General features: G+C 45.9%; 1 protein-coding gene across 1 annotated transcript in view; it reads right to left on the reverse strand.

The window, feature by feature from the left end:
- Positions 1-18,225, reverse strand: part of Slc13a4 (solute carrier family 13 member 4) — a 40,827-nt gene that overhangs the window by 7,176 nt on the left and 15,426 nt on the right. The window contains exons 3-13 of the mRNA XM_048340283.1: positions 15,907-16,043; positions 13,618-13,790; positions 13,174-13,228; positions 10,613-10,652; positions 9,774-9,854; positions 8,474-8,658; positions 6,134-6,253; positions 4,683-4,784; positions 3,293-3,394; positions 2,481-2,578; positions 2,145-2,269 (exon numbers count right to left, since the gene is read on the reverse strand). Coding sequence (XP_048196240.1) covers positions 2,145-2,269; positions 2,481-2,578; positions 3,293-3,394; positions 4,683-4,784; positions 6,134-6,253; positions 8,474-8,658; positions 9,774-9,854; positions 10,613-10,652; positions 13,174-13,228; positions 13,618-13,790; positions 15,907-16,043 — 1,218 coding nt within the window. The remainder of the gene's footprint in view (positions 1-2,144; positions 2,270-2,480; positions 2,579-3,292; positions 3,395-4,682; positions 4,785-6,133; positions 6,254-8,473; positions 8,659-9,773; positions 9,855-10,612; positions 10,653-13,173; positions 13,229-13,617; positions 13,791-15,906; positions 16,044-18,225) is intronic.

An 18,225-nucleotide genomic window follows, 5' to 3' on the forward strand; every position in this document is an offset into this window, starting at 1 on the left:
ATCTGTGTTTTACTGTGAGCCACTGCCTTCCCACTGTCAGCAGGCCACCTGTTCTCCTGTTTCTCAAATTGATCAAAAGCTCATTTGATCTCTACAGGACTCTTGACACCTCACCGCAAGCTCACAGACAACTGATGACTGAAGACCTTCAGAATTCTCTCTGCCATAGCTATGGCTCCTTTGGAAGACATTTCTGCCTTTCTTCTTTCAACTGACTGAGGGTTCGATACCCCATTTGTGGAGACTATAGTTTGTTGGTACAGTTAACATGCAGCCTAAAAGAGATCCATAATCGTTCCTTCTTGTCACCCATTAAATCTCACCAGACAAAAGCAGGGGAGGGAAGAAGGATGGGTAATTGAGTGGAAACAGTACATTTTATGAAAAAAAATGGAGCTTGATTTGCTACATTTTCCAAGTAGTACATGTAAGTAAAGGGAAATAATTTGCTGTCAACTGTTTTTTCCAGCAGAACTCTTTAATAAAATTTCAAGCGTCAATAAATTAGACTTCCAAGGTAGGGAAAAAAATGCCACAAAGAAAGTCTTACATTTTTAAAATGTCTGATATGAAGACATTTCACTTTGGATTTTCCTTACTATATTAAGACTCTGGAATCATTTCATACTCAGTAGAAACCACATAGATTGTACCCGACTGTTCTAGTATTAAACTCAGTAGAGTCAATTGATTTTCTCTTAATAGAGAAATTACTTTCTGTAATACATGCACTATTTTGATTTTTAAAAAGCACAGGTCTTTTCTGGGTGGGTGCAGGTCCAAACTAACAAGTGAAGTTCCATGAAGATAAGCATAATACCCTATACTTGGAGTTGGACATACATACAGGCTGGGTAGAAGAAACTGAGGCATAATCGAGGCCACCAATGAAAGGAGTGAAGGTTGTAGCTGACGGCAGTTTCAGTGTAAATGCTGACACAAGGGCCAAAGAGGCCTTATAAAAGCTCCTATAAATGGTAGGTTTGTGCTTACATCAGAATGAGAGGCGGACTGAGTAACACAACGAGCCCATTTGGCAGTAACCTGACCACAATTTGAATGAGGCCAAGGCAAACTTGAGTGAGTCCTGAGGGGAGAAATCCAGGTGGTAACCTATGAAAATGGTTAAAAGAGCTAGGTAGTTTTCGTTGGAAAAAAACCAAGAATCTCCTGGTATATTATTTCAATAATTATTACTTAGGTTCCAGAGAACAGGGCCAGAACCACCAGCCATGGCACACTGAGACTAAAACAATGGGAAAATAAGCAACAAGTGAGTGCTACAGTGAGAATCCTGTCCGTGCCAGTGCCCAAGCCAGGATGGGCTGGAAGAATGTCACATGGGGCAGGAGGCAGGCTCAGGTCCTCTGAGGGTCCTTCCCCATGTAGGATTCTCTGAAAACCTGATTATCAATATTGTGTATAGCAATTAGGCCCACAGGGACTGTCAATTAAAAGTGAATGAAGTGTAGGGCTGAGGGCATGGCTCAAGTGGTAGAGCACCTGCCTAACCAGTGTGAGGTCCTGAATTCAAAGCAGTGCCAAGATTAGAATGTGTTAGTACATGCAGATGAGGTACATGGAGAAATAGTCTGAATCTGAACAAGATTCATTTGTCGCCTTGTTTTCTGTCTCAACAAGAGCCAATACTTTAGGAGCTTCCCTGATTTCCTACCAGCTCCACTCAAATGAATGCCCGTAAGCAGGACATCAAACTTGAAATCAGTTTCAGCAAAGATCCTCTGAAGAGACTCAGTTTATGTAGATGGGCAGAGAGACAATCCGCTGTGTTAACACTTGCGGCATTTCTGGGCTGTTGTAGACTCATCCTTATCTTATTGGGTCAGATTCCAGAGGGAGATGGCTACAAAACGCAGGAAACCTTGTACTGTGACAGTGTGAGACCAGTAAGGAAAGTGTGAATGTCTGTGTACTGTGTGACCCCCATGGCACACGTGATCTGTAAGCTTCTGTTCTCAGGCAGTGAAAGGTCAGGGACAGAACATCTCTCATGCTCTATTGACCTGGTGACTATCCGCCTCTCCCATAGCTCCATGAACCTTCCATCTCTAGACGGCGATGACTCCTTTGGTAAAACTTAGGGACCACTTATTTGCTCCATAAGAACAGGATGGGAGGATTACCTTGCTTCCTGAAGCCAGAGCATAGCCTCCTCCCACCAGAATGACGATCTCCCAAGGCATGGTTTTCTGGAAGTCTTTCCATGTGATAATGGGCTCTATCTTCCGGGACGACTCCCGGCTCACCCCTGAATCACAGGTAGAGAGATGGAGATCCAGCTCAGCCTCAATGGATGATCTGTGTAGCTGGGAAGTAGCTGGGTAAATTGGAGGATCTTGGAGATGGTTTCGTTCTTTTAGGGGGAGTGGGATGGCTTATGGTAAGCCTACTTTGGCAATTTTGACTTGGGAATCTTGGGTAGAACCACCTCCATCTTCACCCCTCGAACCTCCCCTCACCTTCATTCTTCTTTCCAAAGCAGGGTTTCTTGGCTGGAATGAGGAAGAGGAGGAAACCAAGGAAGACAGAGACCGTAGCATCCGTGCGGTAGCCTTTCCTAGGAAGGAGGCAAACATGGAGGGGGAGGAGGGTCAGTAGTCCTCAGGGAAGTTGGCTGAACACAGTGCCTCTTTGAGGACCTGGTCAGAGGTGACAGCAACCTGACCTCTTGCTCGTTTCTGCCATGCTATCCCTCAATGACTTCCCGGGGAACAGAGGCAGAGGCTGGCTAAGGTAGATGTGTACGTGTGAACCAAGGGGCCCCAGAGTCTGGGGTGAGTCCTGTCCGGTGAAGTCCACACCTCTGTGCAACCTTCCTCAAATGAGAAGCTAGCGGTACAAGCTGGGGGCTTGTATGGGTGGCCCTGGCCCATGGAGGAGAGTGTGTACAGGTGACATGGGAGCCTCTCATGGGAGCCAGCATCCATCAGCCTCTCCAGGGTACTTTATTATAGATGCTTTCTCCTTCCATTCTCAGAATACAGCACCCTCAGAGGTAGCTGACGTTCCCAGAGCTTATGTAAGAAAACTAAGGTCACCTAAGTTGTAACTGCAGCACTGGATCCCAACCCGGCTGGGACTCCACACACCGTGACCGCTTCCTAACTCCACGTGGCTGCTTCACTAGAAAGAATAGGTTTCTCCAGGAAGCAAAAGGCTTTCTGGCTTTGTGTCTGCCCTTAAGTCAGGAGTGATGGCTGGACACCCGGTGGCTACGACCTGGGAGTCTGGTGAGGGGGTGGTGCGTAAGGAAGAAGCAGTTATCACTTGCTTTTCAAAGAAGGAATCCCAGCCAGGGACGAAGCCCGGTTCCCGGGTAAACCACAGCACGGTCATCAGGATGAAGAAAAATCCAGTCACCATTTCAGGATAGCTATAAAAGAAAATAGACACACCCATGGCAGGAGCTGGAAAAATATCGTTCAGCCTTTTCACTCTGCTGCTGGGAACTCCCAACGTTTGAGATGTCAAATATAGCCGCTCAACCATGAGAATGGCTGACAGTGACTTAGGAAGAGGACCGACGGACTGATGTTGGAAACTGGTGTGGAAGAATAGGAACACAACTACCTAGATGTAACATAATTACACCTACAGCGAACACCCTCAGGTCCTGTGCTGGGGGAGCAGGAATTACACAAAGCTTTGGGGGACACTTGACCATATATATTAGGAGCTTATCTGGTGATTCCCTTCATCAAAGAAGGTGACCAGTACTTGTTACAGCAAGGGAACAACCATTTTGTGGCTTATCCAATGATATCCCATGATGCTGAATACATTAAGTTAAAATGAAAGTGCATCCACTACTAATCTTGTTTCTACCGCGGGGGAATTAATGGCATGGGGACGTGTTGACAATACAATGTTAAGTGAAAAAAACAAAAAGACAAGGTATTTATATAAGAAATAGATTTTACCAAAATACATATAATTTTGCACAAAATAAACATTGTACGAAGTATATCATGTTCACATTTAATAGCGAATACTAAGATGCTGAGTCCCAGTCAACTTACATTTTCCCTTGTACTTCCCACATTTTTATGAATTTTCTACAATCAGTGCTTATTCTTTTTATAACTCAAAACTTAAAACAAAATACAAACTGAATTGTTTTATCCGAATTTGCATATGCCAATTGTGGTAAAAGGAGAAGTAGCATCGGGTGGAATGCTGGGTTAGTGTAAAGAGATGGCTGAGGGGTGGTTTATGATTCTTTAGAACTTGAGTCTTCAAGCCCGTCTTTGAGGCTGCTTTATACTTTAAATACAGCAGCAAGCCTAGCAGCCCCTAGGAGAGCCCCCGGGTCGCTGTGGTGGCCTGTGTGTGCAGTGCGGAAGAGTCCTGACTTTGGAGGAATTCAGCACGTTCCAACGGAGAGGCGGTGCTGTCTTTCTGTTGGTCTTTCTTCAGCTGTTCTATCTAGATTCTCCACCCCCCACTCCCAGGACTCCGAATTTAGCAAAGGGAAGGGCGGCCACTGAAATCGGGGCCAGCTTGGCTTTGGCATTCAACAGCATCTTCTAAATGCCTGGATTCATAGTGGTGGAAGACTGCCTCTGTGTCCCGGATTGTTGGGAACAAGGCTGCTCTGTGCTCCACTTTACCTGCTGTGTTTCTGTGCCAAGAAAGAAGAGAAGGGAGTGGCTGACTTTTACCTAATGTCACCCAGCTTTTCGTATTCTGCCTGGATCCTCTTCTCGGACAGCTCTTCCCTTTTGGTCTTCTTCTTCTTGCTCAGAGAACAGGTCTCTTTAAAGCTGGAGAAGGGAGAATGAGCAAAAACAACAACAACAACAAAACCCCCACAAAGTTTAAAAAGCATGCTTTGGATGTCCAGAGGAGTTGCATATGAAAATTTCAGAGCCTCCACTGCCATGATCCCCTTTCTCTTTGCACACAGGCTCCATCCCTCTCCTGTTCATACAGCTTCTGTCTGCCCAGTTACCCACCCCCCTCCTTCAGCCTTTTTGGGCATATTCATCTGGGCACATCGCTAGTGCATCAATGTCAGCTTATATCTGTGGACTTTTACATGGGTACTTAGGTGGAACCATTTCTTCTTACTTGCATAGGAGTAAAAGAATCAGTGTAGCAATTTCCCGGCACTGGTGGCTCACACCTGTAATCCTAGCTACTCCAGAGGCTGAGATCTGAGGACTGCAGTTCAAAGCCAGCCCAGGCAGGAAAGTCCAAGAGACTCTTATCTCCAATTAACCTCCAGAAAACCCAAAGTGGCCCTGTGGCTCAAAGTGGTAGAGTGCTAGCCTTGAGCTAGCACATAGCCTAGGCCTTGAGTTCAAGTCCCAGGCCCAACATTAACAACAACAAAAGGAATTAGTGTGGTGTGGTGTATAGATTTACATGTATATGTCTGTGTCTTATATATGTAGATGTGTGCGCACAAACATTTAACTTCTCCAGAGAGAGGCTTGTCTGAGGTAAAATTATTGTTAGTTTCCTAGTGGGATATTAGAGCTGCAGAAGTGTACAGCCATTCATCAACAGCTCAAGAAACATGAAAAATCAGCCCAGAGAACACTCTTTCACCAACGCAGTGTTGTATACCGTGGGCTAGCACTAGCAAAACATCATATATTCTCCTTGTGTGTTTATTGATCAAATTTGTAGTAGACTGTTGGTTATGAAGAAAAGATTTACTAAGCAGATTAATATTAGATATTTTGCAAGGGACATAGCTCACATGTATTCTGAGGGATATGAACATGTTCTGTACAAACTACCAAGTAGAAGTCATTTCTGTGTATATAACATTAAGCCTAAGGTGACTTCTACTTGGAACCATATTCCAAAGCGTAGTTGGAACTACTCCATGTGCTTTGGGAGTGATTCTGGTTCAGACTGTCTTTAAACTGCAGAGGCCCTCTAACCCATTAGGAACATATCACTCTAGAAGCCATGTTCATGAGCGTTTAGTGTGTCCAGAAGAAATGACACCTGGCTCGTGGTCCAGCACCCTGCGCTTTCCTTGAGGCAGCAGCTGTTGGTTCCTTGGTTGCTCTACTGGGAGCAGAACCTTGTGAGTCACAGGTGCCAAGGCCTTTGGGTCAGGATCAGAGCCTCAGTGCTTTGTTGGCAGGGCACTCACTTGCAGCCCAGGAAGAGCCAGTGCATCCAGAACCAGCTGACGACCAACATGATGAGGGAGATGGGAAAGCTGAAGAGAAACCAGGTGCCAAAGTTCACCACCTCCGCGGCCGGGTACTGGCTGGAGGGCAAAGACCAGGGCAGTGGTTAGCAAAGGGGGATTTCTCCATGGTCTCTGAGGGGGATGGCCAAATGCTTCTGGCAATAAGATGGCAAGACCTTATTTAGGATTTCGTTAGTTGGAACTGTGTATAGTGCCCAGGCAAGAGTGATGAAGTAAGCGATAAAAGACAGCAAGCCACCGAAGTCAATACCACTAAAGTACATATATTCTTACTTAGGAGAATTATACACAATCTGTTTGCCCTTAATTTACCTAAAGAGTCTGATCATTTTATTCATCTTGCTTTCAAGTCCAGAGTGACTGGAGGAGAGATCTGATGTGCTTTGTGGGTTTTCATTGGGCAGTCAATTCTGGAGAACTAGCCTCATGAGGGTTCTGGGCTACTGATTGTGTCCATAAGAGAAATAGGATATGATGTTTCCAAATACACACACACACACACACACACACACACACACACACACACACACACAGAGTTTAACAGTTAATTGGTGGAATTTAAAATAGTCAAAATAAATGGTGGTAGTCTGTTCACCAATGCCAAGAATAGCATGATGTGGGGAGTCTTTGAGGCTAGATCCAGGGAATTAGGTTTTACACTTTCCTTGGTCATTTCTCCCCTGTCCCTTCTTGCTGTCTCCTCCTTTCATCCTTACACGTTCTCTTCCCACTTGCTTTTCCCTTTTCTTGATTTCCTCCCTTTCCTTTTTCCTCTTCCTTCTCCATTCTACTAAAGAGATTTAGCAGGATATTTCTTCTCATCTCTGATGAGTTAACTGCTCTGGGTCCCACTTTCTGTATTTTCTTGGAGACATTGTTCTATCAGTCATCTTGTTTCTCTCAGATATTTAATTTCCATCTCATGGAAACCCAACATGTAGAAGTCTGCCATATTAGAGCATTTTCCTGCCCTGCTCCTTTCCTTTCCCTGCTTCTCACAGCCAGGTCTCCATTTCCCTTTTATCATCTAACCTCTCAGCTCTCTGAAATCTCTTTTTCTCCCAGCACATGACCAAATTCCTACTGCCTAGGTTACCAGTGGCCACCAGCCACCAAATCTCGTGGATATGTTTTCATCCTTACTGTGGGCCATTCAGGGACATCGCATTCCACAGTCGATATTCCCTGCCTCCTTGGGAAGAATGCCACCCAGGTCTTCATGGATTTCTTTTCTCTCCTGTTCAATCCTGTTTCCTTCTCTCTTCAATTCTGCCTGACCTACTCGAGCTTAATCGTTAGGTCTCCTGCTCTATTTCGTACATTCTAAGTGATCACCTCTACTCTTGCTAGAGTGTCCCTTTCAAAGGGCAAAAGCCTCTTGCTCAAAAGTTGTGAAGAATTTCTAGACAGGGACAGTCGAGCACTCGATCAAGCATGAGCCCAATGAGCACCGAGGTCCTGTAGCCCATGCTACCTGCCTACAGGCCATGGATTCCAAATCTACACTAGTCTGAATATTTCTTTTGAGATTCAGAGCCATAGCTCCAAATGGACATCTCAACATTTATGTCAGCCATTCCAAAAATCTTCATCTTTTCTCCTCGATTCCCCCTGCTGTTGAAATCAGGAACCTGACCTCTCATGCTCTCTGGAATCCTGTCCCAATTCAGTAAGGCACCTCGGAGTCTCTCAGACCTGACTCTGTTTCACCTTCCAACTGCCACTGCCATCCAGCGCCACCAGAGGGTGTTTCCCAGATTCTCTCCCTGCTGCTTGAGATCCCCTTTCCAGTCAGTTCTTCAAGTTTTCATGCAGAACGAGTTCTCAAAAACTATAAATCTGATCACCTCTCTCTGTTTAAGATTTCCTAAAGGCATCTCACAGCTCTTTGGGTGATGTTCGAGTTCTTCTGTAGGTCTTGCCAAACCCTTTTTGTCATCCGGCCATCTACCCCCCTGGCCTCTTTTTGCCTCTGTCTTTTGCTTTTTATCGGTGCTCCACTGCCCTGCCTGGGAGAATACATCCTGTATTCTCCTTCTGGAAAATCTCCCTTTATCTAGTTTCTTCCACCTGATTCTTCAGGTCACCGCGTCATTGTCACCTCTTTGAGGAAACGTGCCCTGTGCCTGATGCTTGGTAAGCTCTCCTAGCTGAATCTTGCATTTCTTTGCTCTTCCTCAACTGTAATGACTCATCTAGACTTCGGAAAGTCCCCCCCCCCCCCCACCTACCTAGTAGGTGCTTAGTCAATATTTGTCGACTAAGTAAGTTACTTACTTGTTGAAGTGTTCCAGGAAAATTAGGCTGGTGGAGGTACCAATGATGGTGGTTAGGCCACCAATGGTAGCGGCGTAGGATATGCTCAGAGAAAGGCACTTGCAGATCATTTGGTCATGCTGGGACCTGTACTTCCTGTTCAGTTCCTGGTTCTGGGGATGGGGCGTCAGGGCTCGTGGCTTTTCCTACAAAAGGAAAATCAGTGAGTCCACATAGCACGCTTAGACTGTCTAGCATAGATAGCCCAGAGGCAGGAGGGGCCATGTTGCAGTGGAAAGGTTTTGAGCTTTGGGGTCAAAAAGACAAATTTCAGTTTCTATGGGTGGCCAAATTTGGTAGGCCTTGAAGCTTCAATTTCCTTTGGAAAAACCGGGAAACCACATTTTCTCTGCCTTGAAAGGAATAAATTAAATAATATGTAGGGTACTTAGATCACTTCCTGGCATTTAATGAATAGTAAGCTAATATTATTTTTGTTATTAATGTTATTAAGACTGATAGCATGGCTTGTATTTTACTTGAGAGTATTCTGTGAACTAACAGGGCTGGGAATATGGCCTAGTGGTAAAGTGCTCATCTCATATACATGAAGCCCTGGGTTCAATTCCTCAGCACCACGTATATAGAAAAAAGCTGGAAGTGGAGCTGTGGCTCAAGTGGTAGAGTGCCTTGAGCAAAAAGAAGCCAGGGATAGTGCTTGGGCCCTGAGTTCAAGCCCCAGGACTGGCAAACAAAACCAAACAAATAAAGACTCTATGAACTAACAGAAGATAGTTATTCTATGTGACGAGGCTCTAAGTTTACACACCACACATACACACACACAATGGTGTTCAAAATGGCTATACAAGTCAGAACTAGGAAGAAAATGCCTATTATGGAGCTTGGTACATAGTAAACATTTTATAAGCTGTGGTAGATATTTATGATGATGATAAACATCCAAAAATTAAAATTGTTGATAAGCATAGAAATTCGAACTCAAGACTTGTAGGGGACATTCTACACCCCTCCTAACACTCATTGGATTTCTATATTTTATTTCAGTGGCATGACATCCAGAACATTCTTATTTGTGCAGAAAAACAGTTGCTTGATAATCCCAGGATACCAAGATAAAATATTTGTACGGTCTCTGAAGTACCTCTGAATTGGTTGATTACCTCTAAGCCAGACAAACCCTTAGCACTGATAGCTGGAGAAAACTGCCCCAGCCTGTGGTACATCTTGCCAGTGTCCAGTGACCTTGGTGACAGGCAGTTTATGCAGAAAACAGAGACAGAAGTAGGGGTTCATTTACCGGAAGTGGGTGCTGTTTCTTGCCCTGGTGTTGGCTCGCTGCTTTGATGGCGTTGGTGATGGCAGGCATACCATTCAGGTTCTGTTGGGACAAAGGCCATGGCACTGTTAGGGTGGGTCAAGAAGCACCACCCAACTGGAACTTCATTAGCTGATGATGAATTCTTTATTACTATTATTTTCACACAAAGAAACACGTCAACTCGAACCTAGTCTATGGTTATATATGTTCTCTGCAGTCCTGGGGTTTGAACTCGGGGCTTTCTGCTTTCTGGGCAGGTGCTCTATCACCCGCGCCACACCTCAGCCCTTATTGGCTTCAGATTTTTGTTTTTCAGTTAGGGTCTCATGGTTTTGCTTGCATGAGGATTGTGATCCCATGCCTCCTTCCTAGCGGATGCATATGCCATCCTGCTGTAATCCACACTTTTAAATGAAAAGAAGTAAAACTGGCTTGGGGGGTAGAAGGTGAGTTAGAGCAGCAGTGAGCAGACAAACTTTGCTTTTATTACTAAGATTTTGTGGATGGAATTCCCACTGAAAGGAATCTTGAGGTGGAATCTGGGGCTTTTGAATCTCCTCGATGAATCTTGAGTGCCCATGAATAAAGGTGAAGCTGTATGTTATGTGGCTAAACCTGGGACTCAAGGCTGGGGTTCTGAGCCACCTGGACACCTGCCAGAAGCCTAACCAATCCCTTCTTAGATACAACCTGGGTGAGCATCTCTCTGCCTTTACACCCACTGAGGGCACTGGGCTGCAGGATAAACTTTTGGCCCCCTTTGTTATCTTGAGGGACTTTAAAGTGATCTCAAAGCACAGGAAACCCCACAGCCATACCTTGTTCTGCATCAGGGAAGTGAGGTCTGCAGTTGATGAGCTGGAATGAAGCAAAAGAAACCGGAGTGGACCGTGTTTCTTGAGAGGGGAGTTCTCTTGCTCAGGCCGTGCTTAGTGTAAAGGATTTAAGTTATGCAATCTAGTCTTCTAGCTAACAGAGGGAAATCATCTCACCCTAGCCTCTACACCCGCTGAGATACTATAAAGAGCCAGGAGCTCACTTCCCTCTGAAGGCAGGGCAGTATGTTTCCTTTGAAACAACGAATACCCCTAATAATATTGAGCCTGGAGAGTTTATTTGGTGTGAGGCACTTCAATATTCCTCATGGCATTGCTAACCTTCACAACAGATGCATGGGGCCCATGTCACCACCTCCAATTATACCACAGCTTAGCATTGGGATGTTAGTGATTGGGTGGGGGAGGAGGGCAGCGGGGAAAGCCCGTCAATCTCCCTGGAGAACCTGTGCCCTGACCATATCCTCGCTGGCTGATGTGGGGGAAAGCCATTATCCAGAAAGAGAAACTTGTGACAAGCTCGCTCATCAGAGAGGGAGCAGAGAGGGAAAGGCAAGTGAGAAAGAAGATGGGGAGATACTTCAAGGGGGACAGTTAGCTGCACATGCCAAATCCCTCCCACACCTGTGGGCTCTGACCTTTGCCTCGAAGACAGAATCAGGGACACATTGAGAGCTCAACCAGTGCTTTGGGTTTGTTTTAATGGTGAAAGTGGATGAGAGCATATGCACACACACACGTGCACAATATGCATGCCCGCACAGTGATCTATGGCGATCACCCACCTCCAGATTCTATTGGGGGAAGAAGAGGGCGGAACAAAAGACCTCCTCAGGCCAGAGGGGAGGGGTGGGACTGCGCATGAGAGAAGAGGGCCACCCAGGCCTGCTCCCAGCTGCGCAGGAGATGCTCAGCCGTCTAGGGAGAGCTGGCGTCTGGCACTCGAGTTTGCAGATAGATGTTTTCATACAGAAAGGGCATGGCAAGCAGCCAGCGCAATGAAAGATCCACAGCAACGGTGTAGCCCACCCTGGCAGTGTCCTTCGGCAGGGCTGTAATGCCGGGTCTTCCAGAAGGAAGCTGGGCTGTAGCCACCTGAACAGGCAGAGCCCAGAACACAGGCCAATGAAGGGATGAGTAGCCATGGAAGAGCACAACCCGCCACTGGGCCAGGACTATGCAGAGGCCCCCTCAGGGGGCTCCCCACGAACCCTAAAGGCAGGTGGCCTGTGAGGGAAAGAGCCAGAAGGCACCAGCCACACTCTAGAGTCTCTGGTCTAGACTCTCTGGACCCTGCTGTTTCAGTCCCCATCTTAGGGAAAACAAAAGCAGCAGAGAGTGGAGGCAGAGAAAGGAAGGGTTAGAAGAGGCTAGGGGAAGAGAAGAGGGGGGAGGAGGGAGAAGAGGAGTGAACTTGGTCTTTTCTTCTGTAGGCCAGGGCTGAGAAAGGGCAGGTGTGGGCGCGGAGGTGGTGAGAGGAGCCTTGGATAAGGGACTGGATGGAGCCCACTATCTGCAAGTAATACTATTTCATCTGCAGGGGACCAGAGGGTGGGGCTTCTGCCTGAGATGCCACCATGGGTGGTGGAGGGCGAAGGCACAGGGCGAAGGCACAGGCTGAGGCTGAAGACAGGGGTAAGAGAAAAAGCCATTTCCTGATGGCTTCCTTCTGTATCTGTGCTGCTGTCACATGCACTGAATTCACTCAGTGTGGGTTCTCCGTTAGCTTTGTATTTTTTTTTTTTAATGAAAAGGGCAAATTATAAAGCCCAGCTCCATCACAATCCAACTTTTTTTTTTTTTTTTTTTGGCCAGTCCTGGGGCTTGGACTCAGGGCCTGAGCACTGTCCCTGGCTTCTTTTTGCTCAAGGCTAGCACTCTGCCACTTGAGCCACAGTGCCACTTCTGGCCATTTTCTGTATTTGTGGTGCTGGGGAATTGAACCCAGGGCCTCATGTATACGAGGCAGGCACTCTTGCCACTAGGCCATATTCCCAGCCCCACAAATCCAACTTTTAATCTGATAGTTTTTATCACAGGATATTTTGAAGACCATCTTTTAATAAAGACTCTCCCAATCACTTATCAGTGCCTCTGCCTACACTGAATGTCTGAGTTTATTCTAGTTTCTTCTTCCTCCCATCACATGGCTGTCACCAGATATCCCTTAGCCCCTTACTGTCACCTAATTTTTCTCTGCACTATCAAACAAGACCAAATCTAGTAAGACCACTTCCAACATGTCTACAATAGTTGGTGATTATCCAAGGATCTCCAGTGACATCTATGATGGAACTGTTTTCCATTAGTAGACAACTCTCCCAATTTAGACAAATTTGTGCTTGTTAGCTATCTAGACACACTGCTATAGCCGCTCGGATTCAGTGTTAGTCTGTTTCTTTCCTCATTTCTGCAATGTTCTAGGCTTTGCAGAGTCTCCCTCAAGAGCGTGGAAAGTGGCTCAAGATGGTGAGCTTGGTCCACCCATCCTGACCTTTTCAATGGGCCCCAGAGGCTCTGTCTAGGAGGATGGTCATACTCACTCTTCATTGACAAAGATGAGTTCCAGAGAGGCTTGGCTGTTGTTTCCATTAAGATCTATAGTAGCAAAGAAACATAAGAAATGAGATGTGGGGGCTGGGGCTGCAGGGGGTTCAGGGGTTGGGGGTCTGGGGGGGGTGTGGTGGGTCACGACTGCCCTTCTCTCTGGCCTGAAGGAATAGTAGATGCAGAAAAACCCAGTAACTTTGAGCCTGGAAGGGGGGGTGGGCAGAGGACAGTAGAGAAGAAGCTGGGAACGGGGATCAGAGAAGCTTCTGGTTATGAGGGGCTGGAATGGGATAAAAGGGTGGTGAGTGAAGATGAGGTGAAGAACCTAGGTGAGGGAGGTGGGTCCTAGGGATGGACCCTCAGTGGGGCAGAGACTGACAGGGCCTCGAGGGAGAGGCTAGAGGAGCAAAAGGGAGATGAATGCCAGCCAACTGTACTGATAGGCTCGGCCTCTTCTGGGCTAGCGTTGGCCGCCATGACTTGCTCGTCCTCAGCATTGATGAGCTCCTGCAGCACGGCCTCCACGATGGGCATCACCATGGCGGTCGTGGAGGTATTGGACAGCCACATGGACAGCATGGTGGTGCAGCACATGAAGCAGAGCAGCAGCCTGGAAGACAGGGAGAGCCGGGGCGGAGCATGAGCAAAAGGCTCCCAGTGGCCCCGTGGGGGAACCTCACAGGGCCTTTTCTTTGGCGGTGGGGGGGGGGGGGCTCTTATCAACCTCATGGTGCTTCTTCAGAGAAGCATAACTGGCCTTTGACCACCCGATTGGGTCTTTATGCCCTACACAGTGCACATTTAGCTTTGTACTCCCAGTACTTGGCATAAATAGCATTCATTTCAAGATTTAATGAGTGAATTGTACTTCATGGACTGGAAACTAGAAGCCCTTAAGTAATGACTAGACTAGCATTGGTAGATAGTTCACAGGCTGTGGGCTTCGCCTTGGCTCACCCCTCTCTGTGGAACTCAGTGACGTGTGATGTCTGTGTACCAAGGGATTCTCTCGCTACCCTTGTCGCCAGCAATTTTATGAATATCGTTACATTCCTTGTTTTGCAGCAAATCCCCAAAAGCTATTAAAGAGCAAGTAGAGATTGATGCTTGGGGCTCACCATTCTCCCCCCTACTTACCACACAGCTAACATGCTGAAAATGGAGCCCCAGGGTCACCAAAGTAGCCCGTGTCACTGTTTGTGTGCACGTTTCCAGCTGACAACTAAGGGTCCAGCTGGGAAGAAAACACTACTGGAGATAATTTTTGAATTACTTCTCTTTGACTTAGAAAATATTGTGCAATGTGTACCTGTACAGACACAGGCCTAGTTTCTAGAAGGTAAGACAACATAATAATAACCCAAGGGGCTGGGAATATGGCCTAGTGGTAAAGTGCTCGCCTCGTATACATGAAGCCCTGGGTTCGATTCCTCAACACCACATATATACAAAAAGGCCAGAAGTGGTTCTGTGGCTCAAGTGGCAGAGTGCTAGCCTTGAACAAAAAGAAGCCAGGGACAGTGCTCAGGCCCTGAGTCCAAGCCCCAGGACTGGCAATAAAAGAAAAAAAAGAAAACAATAACCCAAGTTTATTATTTTAGATGACCATGCCACATGGGCACAGAGCTTAGGCTTGTGTAAAACTCAGTCCCGATGCTCTCTTTTGTGCTACAGGTGACAACGCGCCAGCCACACAGAATGAATGTGGAAACTTGAGGGTGATGAAGTAAACAGTGGAAAGCCAACCACACACAAATGGAAATTCTTGGCGATAGTTCACAGAGATTTCCAGGAGTCATGAGTTTCCAACACGATGTAAGGGAATGTCGTTGTGCGTCATGGAGCAAGGTAACTGTTCCTTGCACAAGGCTGGGTGGAGGGATGGGGGAAGGGAAAGCTGTAGTCAGCACCTCCACCTGACAATCAGGGAGACAGGAACACACATTTTTAGATGCATGCATGCGTGCATGCGTGTGTGTATGTGTGTGTGTGTGTGTGTGTGTACATGCTGATGCTGAAATGAATGCCGTATGACTGTGTAATTTCCTTATACTCTGGCTCCCAAAGAGCTCGAGAGACTTAGATAAAATGTAGCAGCAGAATGGTTTTGGATTCGAAGGAGGCCAAGACTTCCAAGAGGAAGATAAAGGTAGGGGATAGATACAGCAGGAAGGAAGCTCACATTCACATTCCCACACATTCTTGGGAATCTTACCCACTGGGCTTTTGTGCCAGGAGAGTGGACGGAGGATGCAGCTAAGGTCCTGGTCGAATGCAAGGTGACTTATTGAGTGTGTGGTGTGAAAGACTGACAAATGCTTAGGGTGGACGGATGGGAGAGAACATCCCTAGGAAGACATTTAGCCAGTCTCTTTCCTAACAACCCAGGAAAAAGGCTGTAAACCATTTCTGTTGGCCCATCTTGTGCTGCCTAATGAAACTCCTGCGTGTTGTAACCTGCTGCCCTTGCAGTCTAGGTAAATTCTTTAGGTAATGGCAGCATGGTGGTGGTAGTGGGGGGCGGGAGGGGGGAGAGAGACACTGTTTTAAATGGATAAGTCCGTGGCTATAGGACTTTTCACTGCAAAGGGAGGGGGGAGTCCCAGTGTTCTGGTGTCAGTGTCTCCCCATGAGCACAGAAACAAGCTAGTCCCACTCCCCCAACCCAGATGCATTGTGGGAGCAGGAGAGATGACCCTTCCCTCAGCACCTCCAGTGTGACTCACATGCCTGGCTTGGCTCCAGCCATCAGGACCATGCGCAGGGCGATGCGCTTGTGTAGGTTCCACTTCTCTACGGCCGCCGCCACGCAGATGACCCCCACCAGTAGCAGCGTGGTGTTCTTGAAGTACTCAGCAGCCACCTGGGGGGGAGGCGGAGGAGGTCGGCTGAGCTCTGGACCCGGAGCCCAGCACCAGCTCAGACCCTGTCCATAAGGGTTAGATGCACAGAGAAGTAAAACAGTGAGGATTGCTCAAATAACGGGTGACTGTCAAGCATGGAGGCATACACCTGCAAGCCCCGCTACATGGGTGGTAGAGATTGGCAGGATCATAGCTCCAGGCCAGCCAGGCAAAATGCTAGTAAGACTAATGAGTTCTGTTGGGGTGATGCCTGCAAATCTCAGCTACGCAGAGGTCGAGACGAGTCCTGGACAAAAATGAGAGGCTCTAACTGAAAAATAACAGAGGCAAAAAAAAAGGTCCGTGGTATGGCTTGTAGTGGTAGAGTGCCTGCCTAGCACATAGAAGGCCTTAAGTTCCAGTTCCAGTACTGACAAAACAAGAAATCAACCAAAGCCACGTATTCTAGTTCTAGGGATTGAAAGCAGGGCCTTGCATGTACTAGGAAAGCATTCTGCTGGGCTACAGCATCAGCTAAAATAAAGAAAGATTTGAAATACTTGTAAAATATAAATGCAATAAAATATTTTAAAATAGAATAAGAGATATTTTAAGATAACATCTGCTGAGCACTTACCTTGGCCAGTGGGTATGCTAAGGTAGCATTCCATAAAAATGATTTCATTTACCCTAGCCAATAACCCATAAGATAGATATTCTCCATTTTTAGAAATATAAAACCACTGTATTTAAATATGAATATGATTTTTCAAGAATAAACACATATAATTTTGTGGATTAAAAAAAAAATTTTTGGTGCCAGTGCTGGGACTTGAGTTCAGGGACTGGGTACTGTCCCTGAGTTTTTTTGCTCAAGGCTAACAGTCTACCATTTAAGCTACAGCTTTACTTCTGGCTTTTTTGTTGTTGTTGATTTTGGCCTTTTGTTGGTTAGTTGGAAATCAGTGTCTCACAGACTATCCTGCCTTGGCTGGCTTTGAACTATGCAGCTAGGATTACACAGGTGCCCAGTTTATATACATGTAATTTTATATAGATCTTTTCAATTATTAAAATAATCTCAAGATTCCCTCTAAATCTTACTTCTCATCTTTTTAGAAAATTATTTTACTTTCTATCTAAAAAGTGGGTATTTGCTCAGTATGGAAAACTTCAAAATTGTAGAAAAATTTTCAGATAAATGACCTTTAATCCTACTTTTGTCAATACCTTTACATATTCCCCTCAATTCTTTTTTTCTTACGTTTATATAGACACGTAAACAGATTTAGGTAGTATGTAGAGTTTCATATCTTGCCTTTTTCGTCATTTATCATCATATTCTGATCATTTTCTTCCAACAGCTAAATTTATTGGTAAGATTCCTGTCACCAGTAAATGTGGAACCAAGCTTACCACACAAACCTAGAGGGAGCGTTCTGGGCAGAGAGAGAGAGAGCGCGCACGTTTAATGGCTCTACAGCATGTGCAAGGAAAAGTCAGAATGCCACTGGGGTCCCAGAAGGATAAATAAGGGGACATGGTGTGAACGTTTTACTTAATTCCAAAAAAAATTGAGTAATTCCATATAAATTTCCAGAAAAACTCTGAAAATAAAAATAGTACGAGGAATAACCATAAAATGATCTTGGGTACATTTCCACTGTCTGTTCAAACCATTTGAAGATAATTACACATGGTTTTGGTTCCATTAACTATTTCAATGTGTGTTTTCTAAGAGTATGGATTTTTTTTTTCTCTTACTTAGCCATAGCACCACTTAGAGACCTGACTTCCCTTTGTAATGATGTGGAAATTGAGATATGGGCTCATTAAAATGCTGTTTCCTGTGTGGGGAAACATATGAATCTTCCTGTGACTTCCTTGCTTGCAACATTGTGTCTTCCTCTCTGGCTCAGACTTCAAAGCTCTGTTAAGGCTTTAGTGCCCTCCAGAAAACCTTCCTGTGGTTCTAGTCTCAGATTCCAGAACATTCTCTGAGGATACTAATTAATTCCATATACCCACAGAGTGCTGGGGGGGCGGGCATTGCTTGAATTGTTGCTTATTTCCTAATGTGTATAGTTCATCTTCTATTTAAGTTTTAAGCTGCTAATGGCCGAGGGCTGCATACCTTCTCAGGTCCCCTAGCCCTTAGCAGAATAATGTGGAAGGGTAGCTGCTCAATAAATATTTGTCACA

Source organism: Perognathus longimembris, chromosome 2 (assembly GCF_023159225.1).
Source record: "Perognathus longimembris pacificus isolate PPM17 chromosome 2, ASM2315922v1, whole genome shotgun sequence".
NCBI lineage: Eukaryota > Metazoa > Chordata > Mammalia > Rodentia > Heteromyidae > Perognathus > Perognathus longimembris.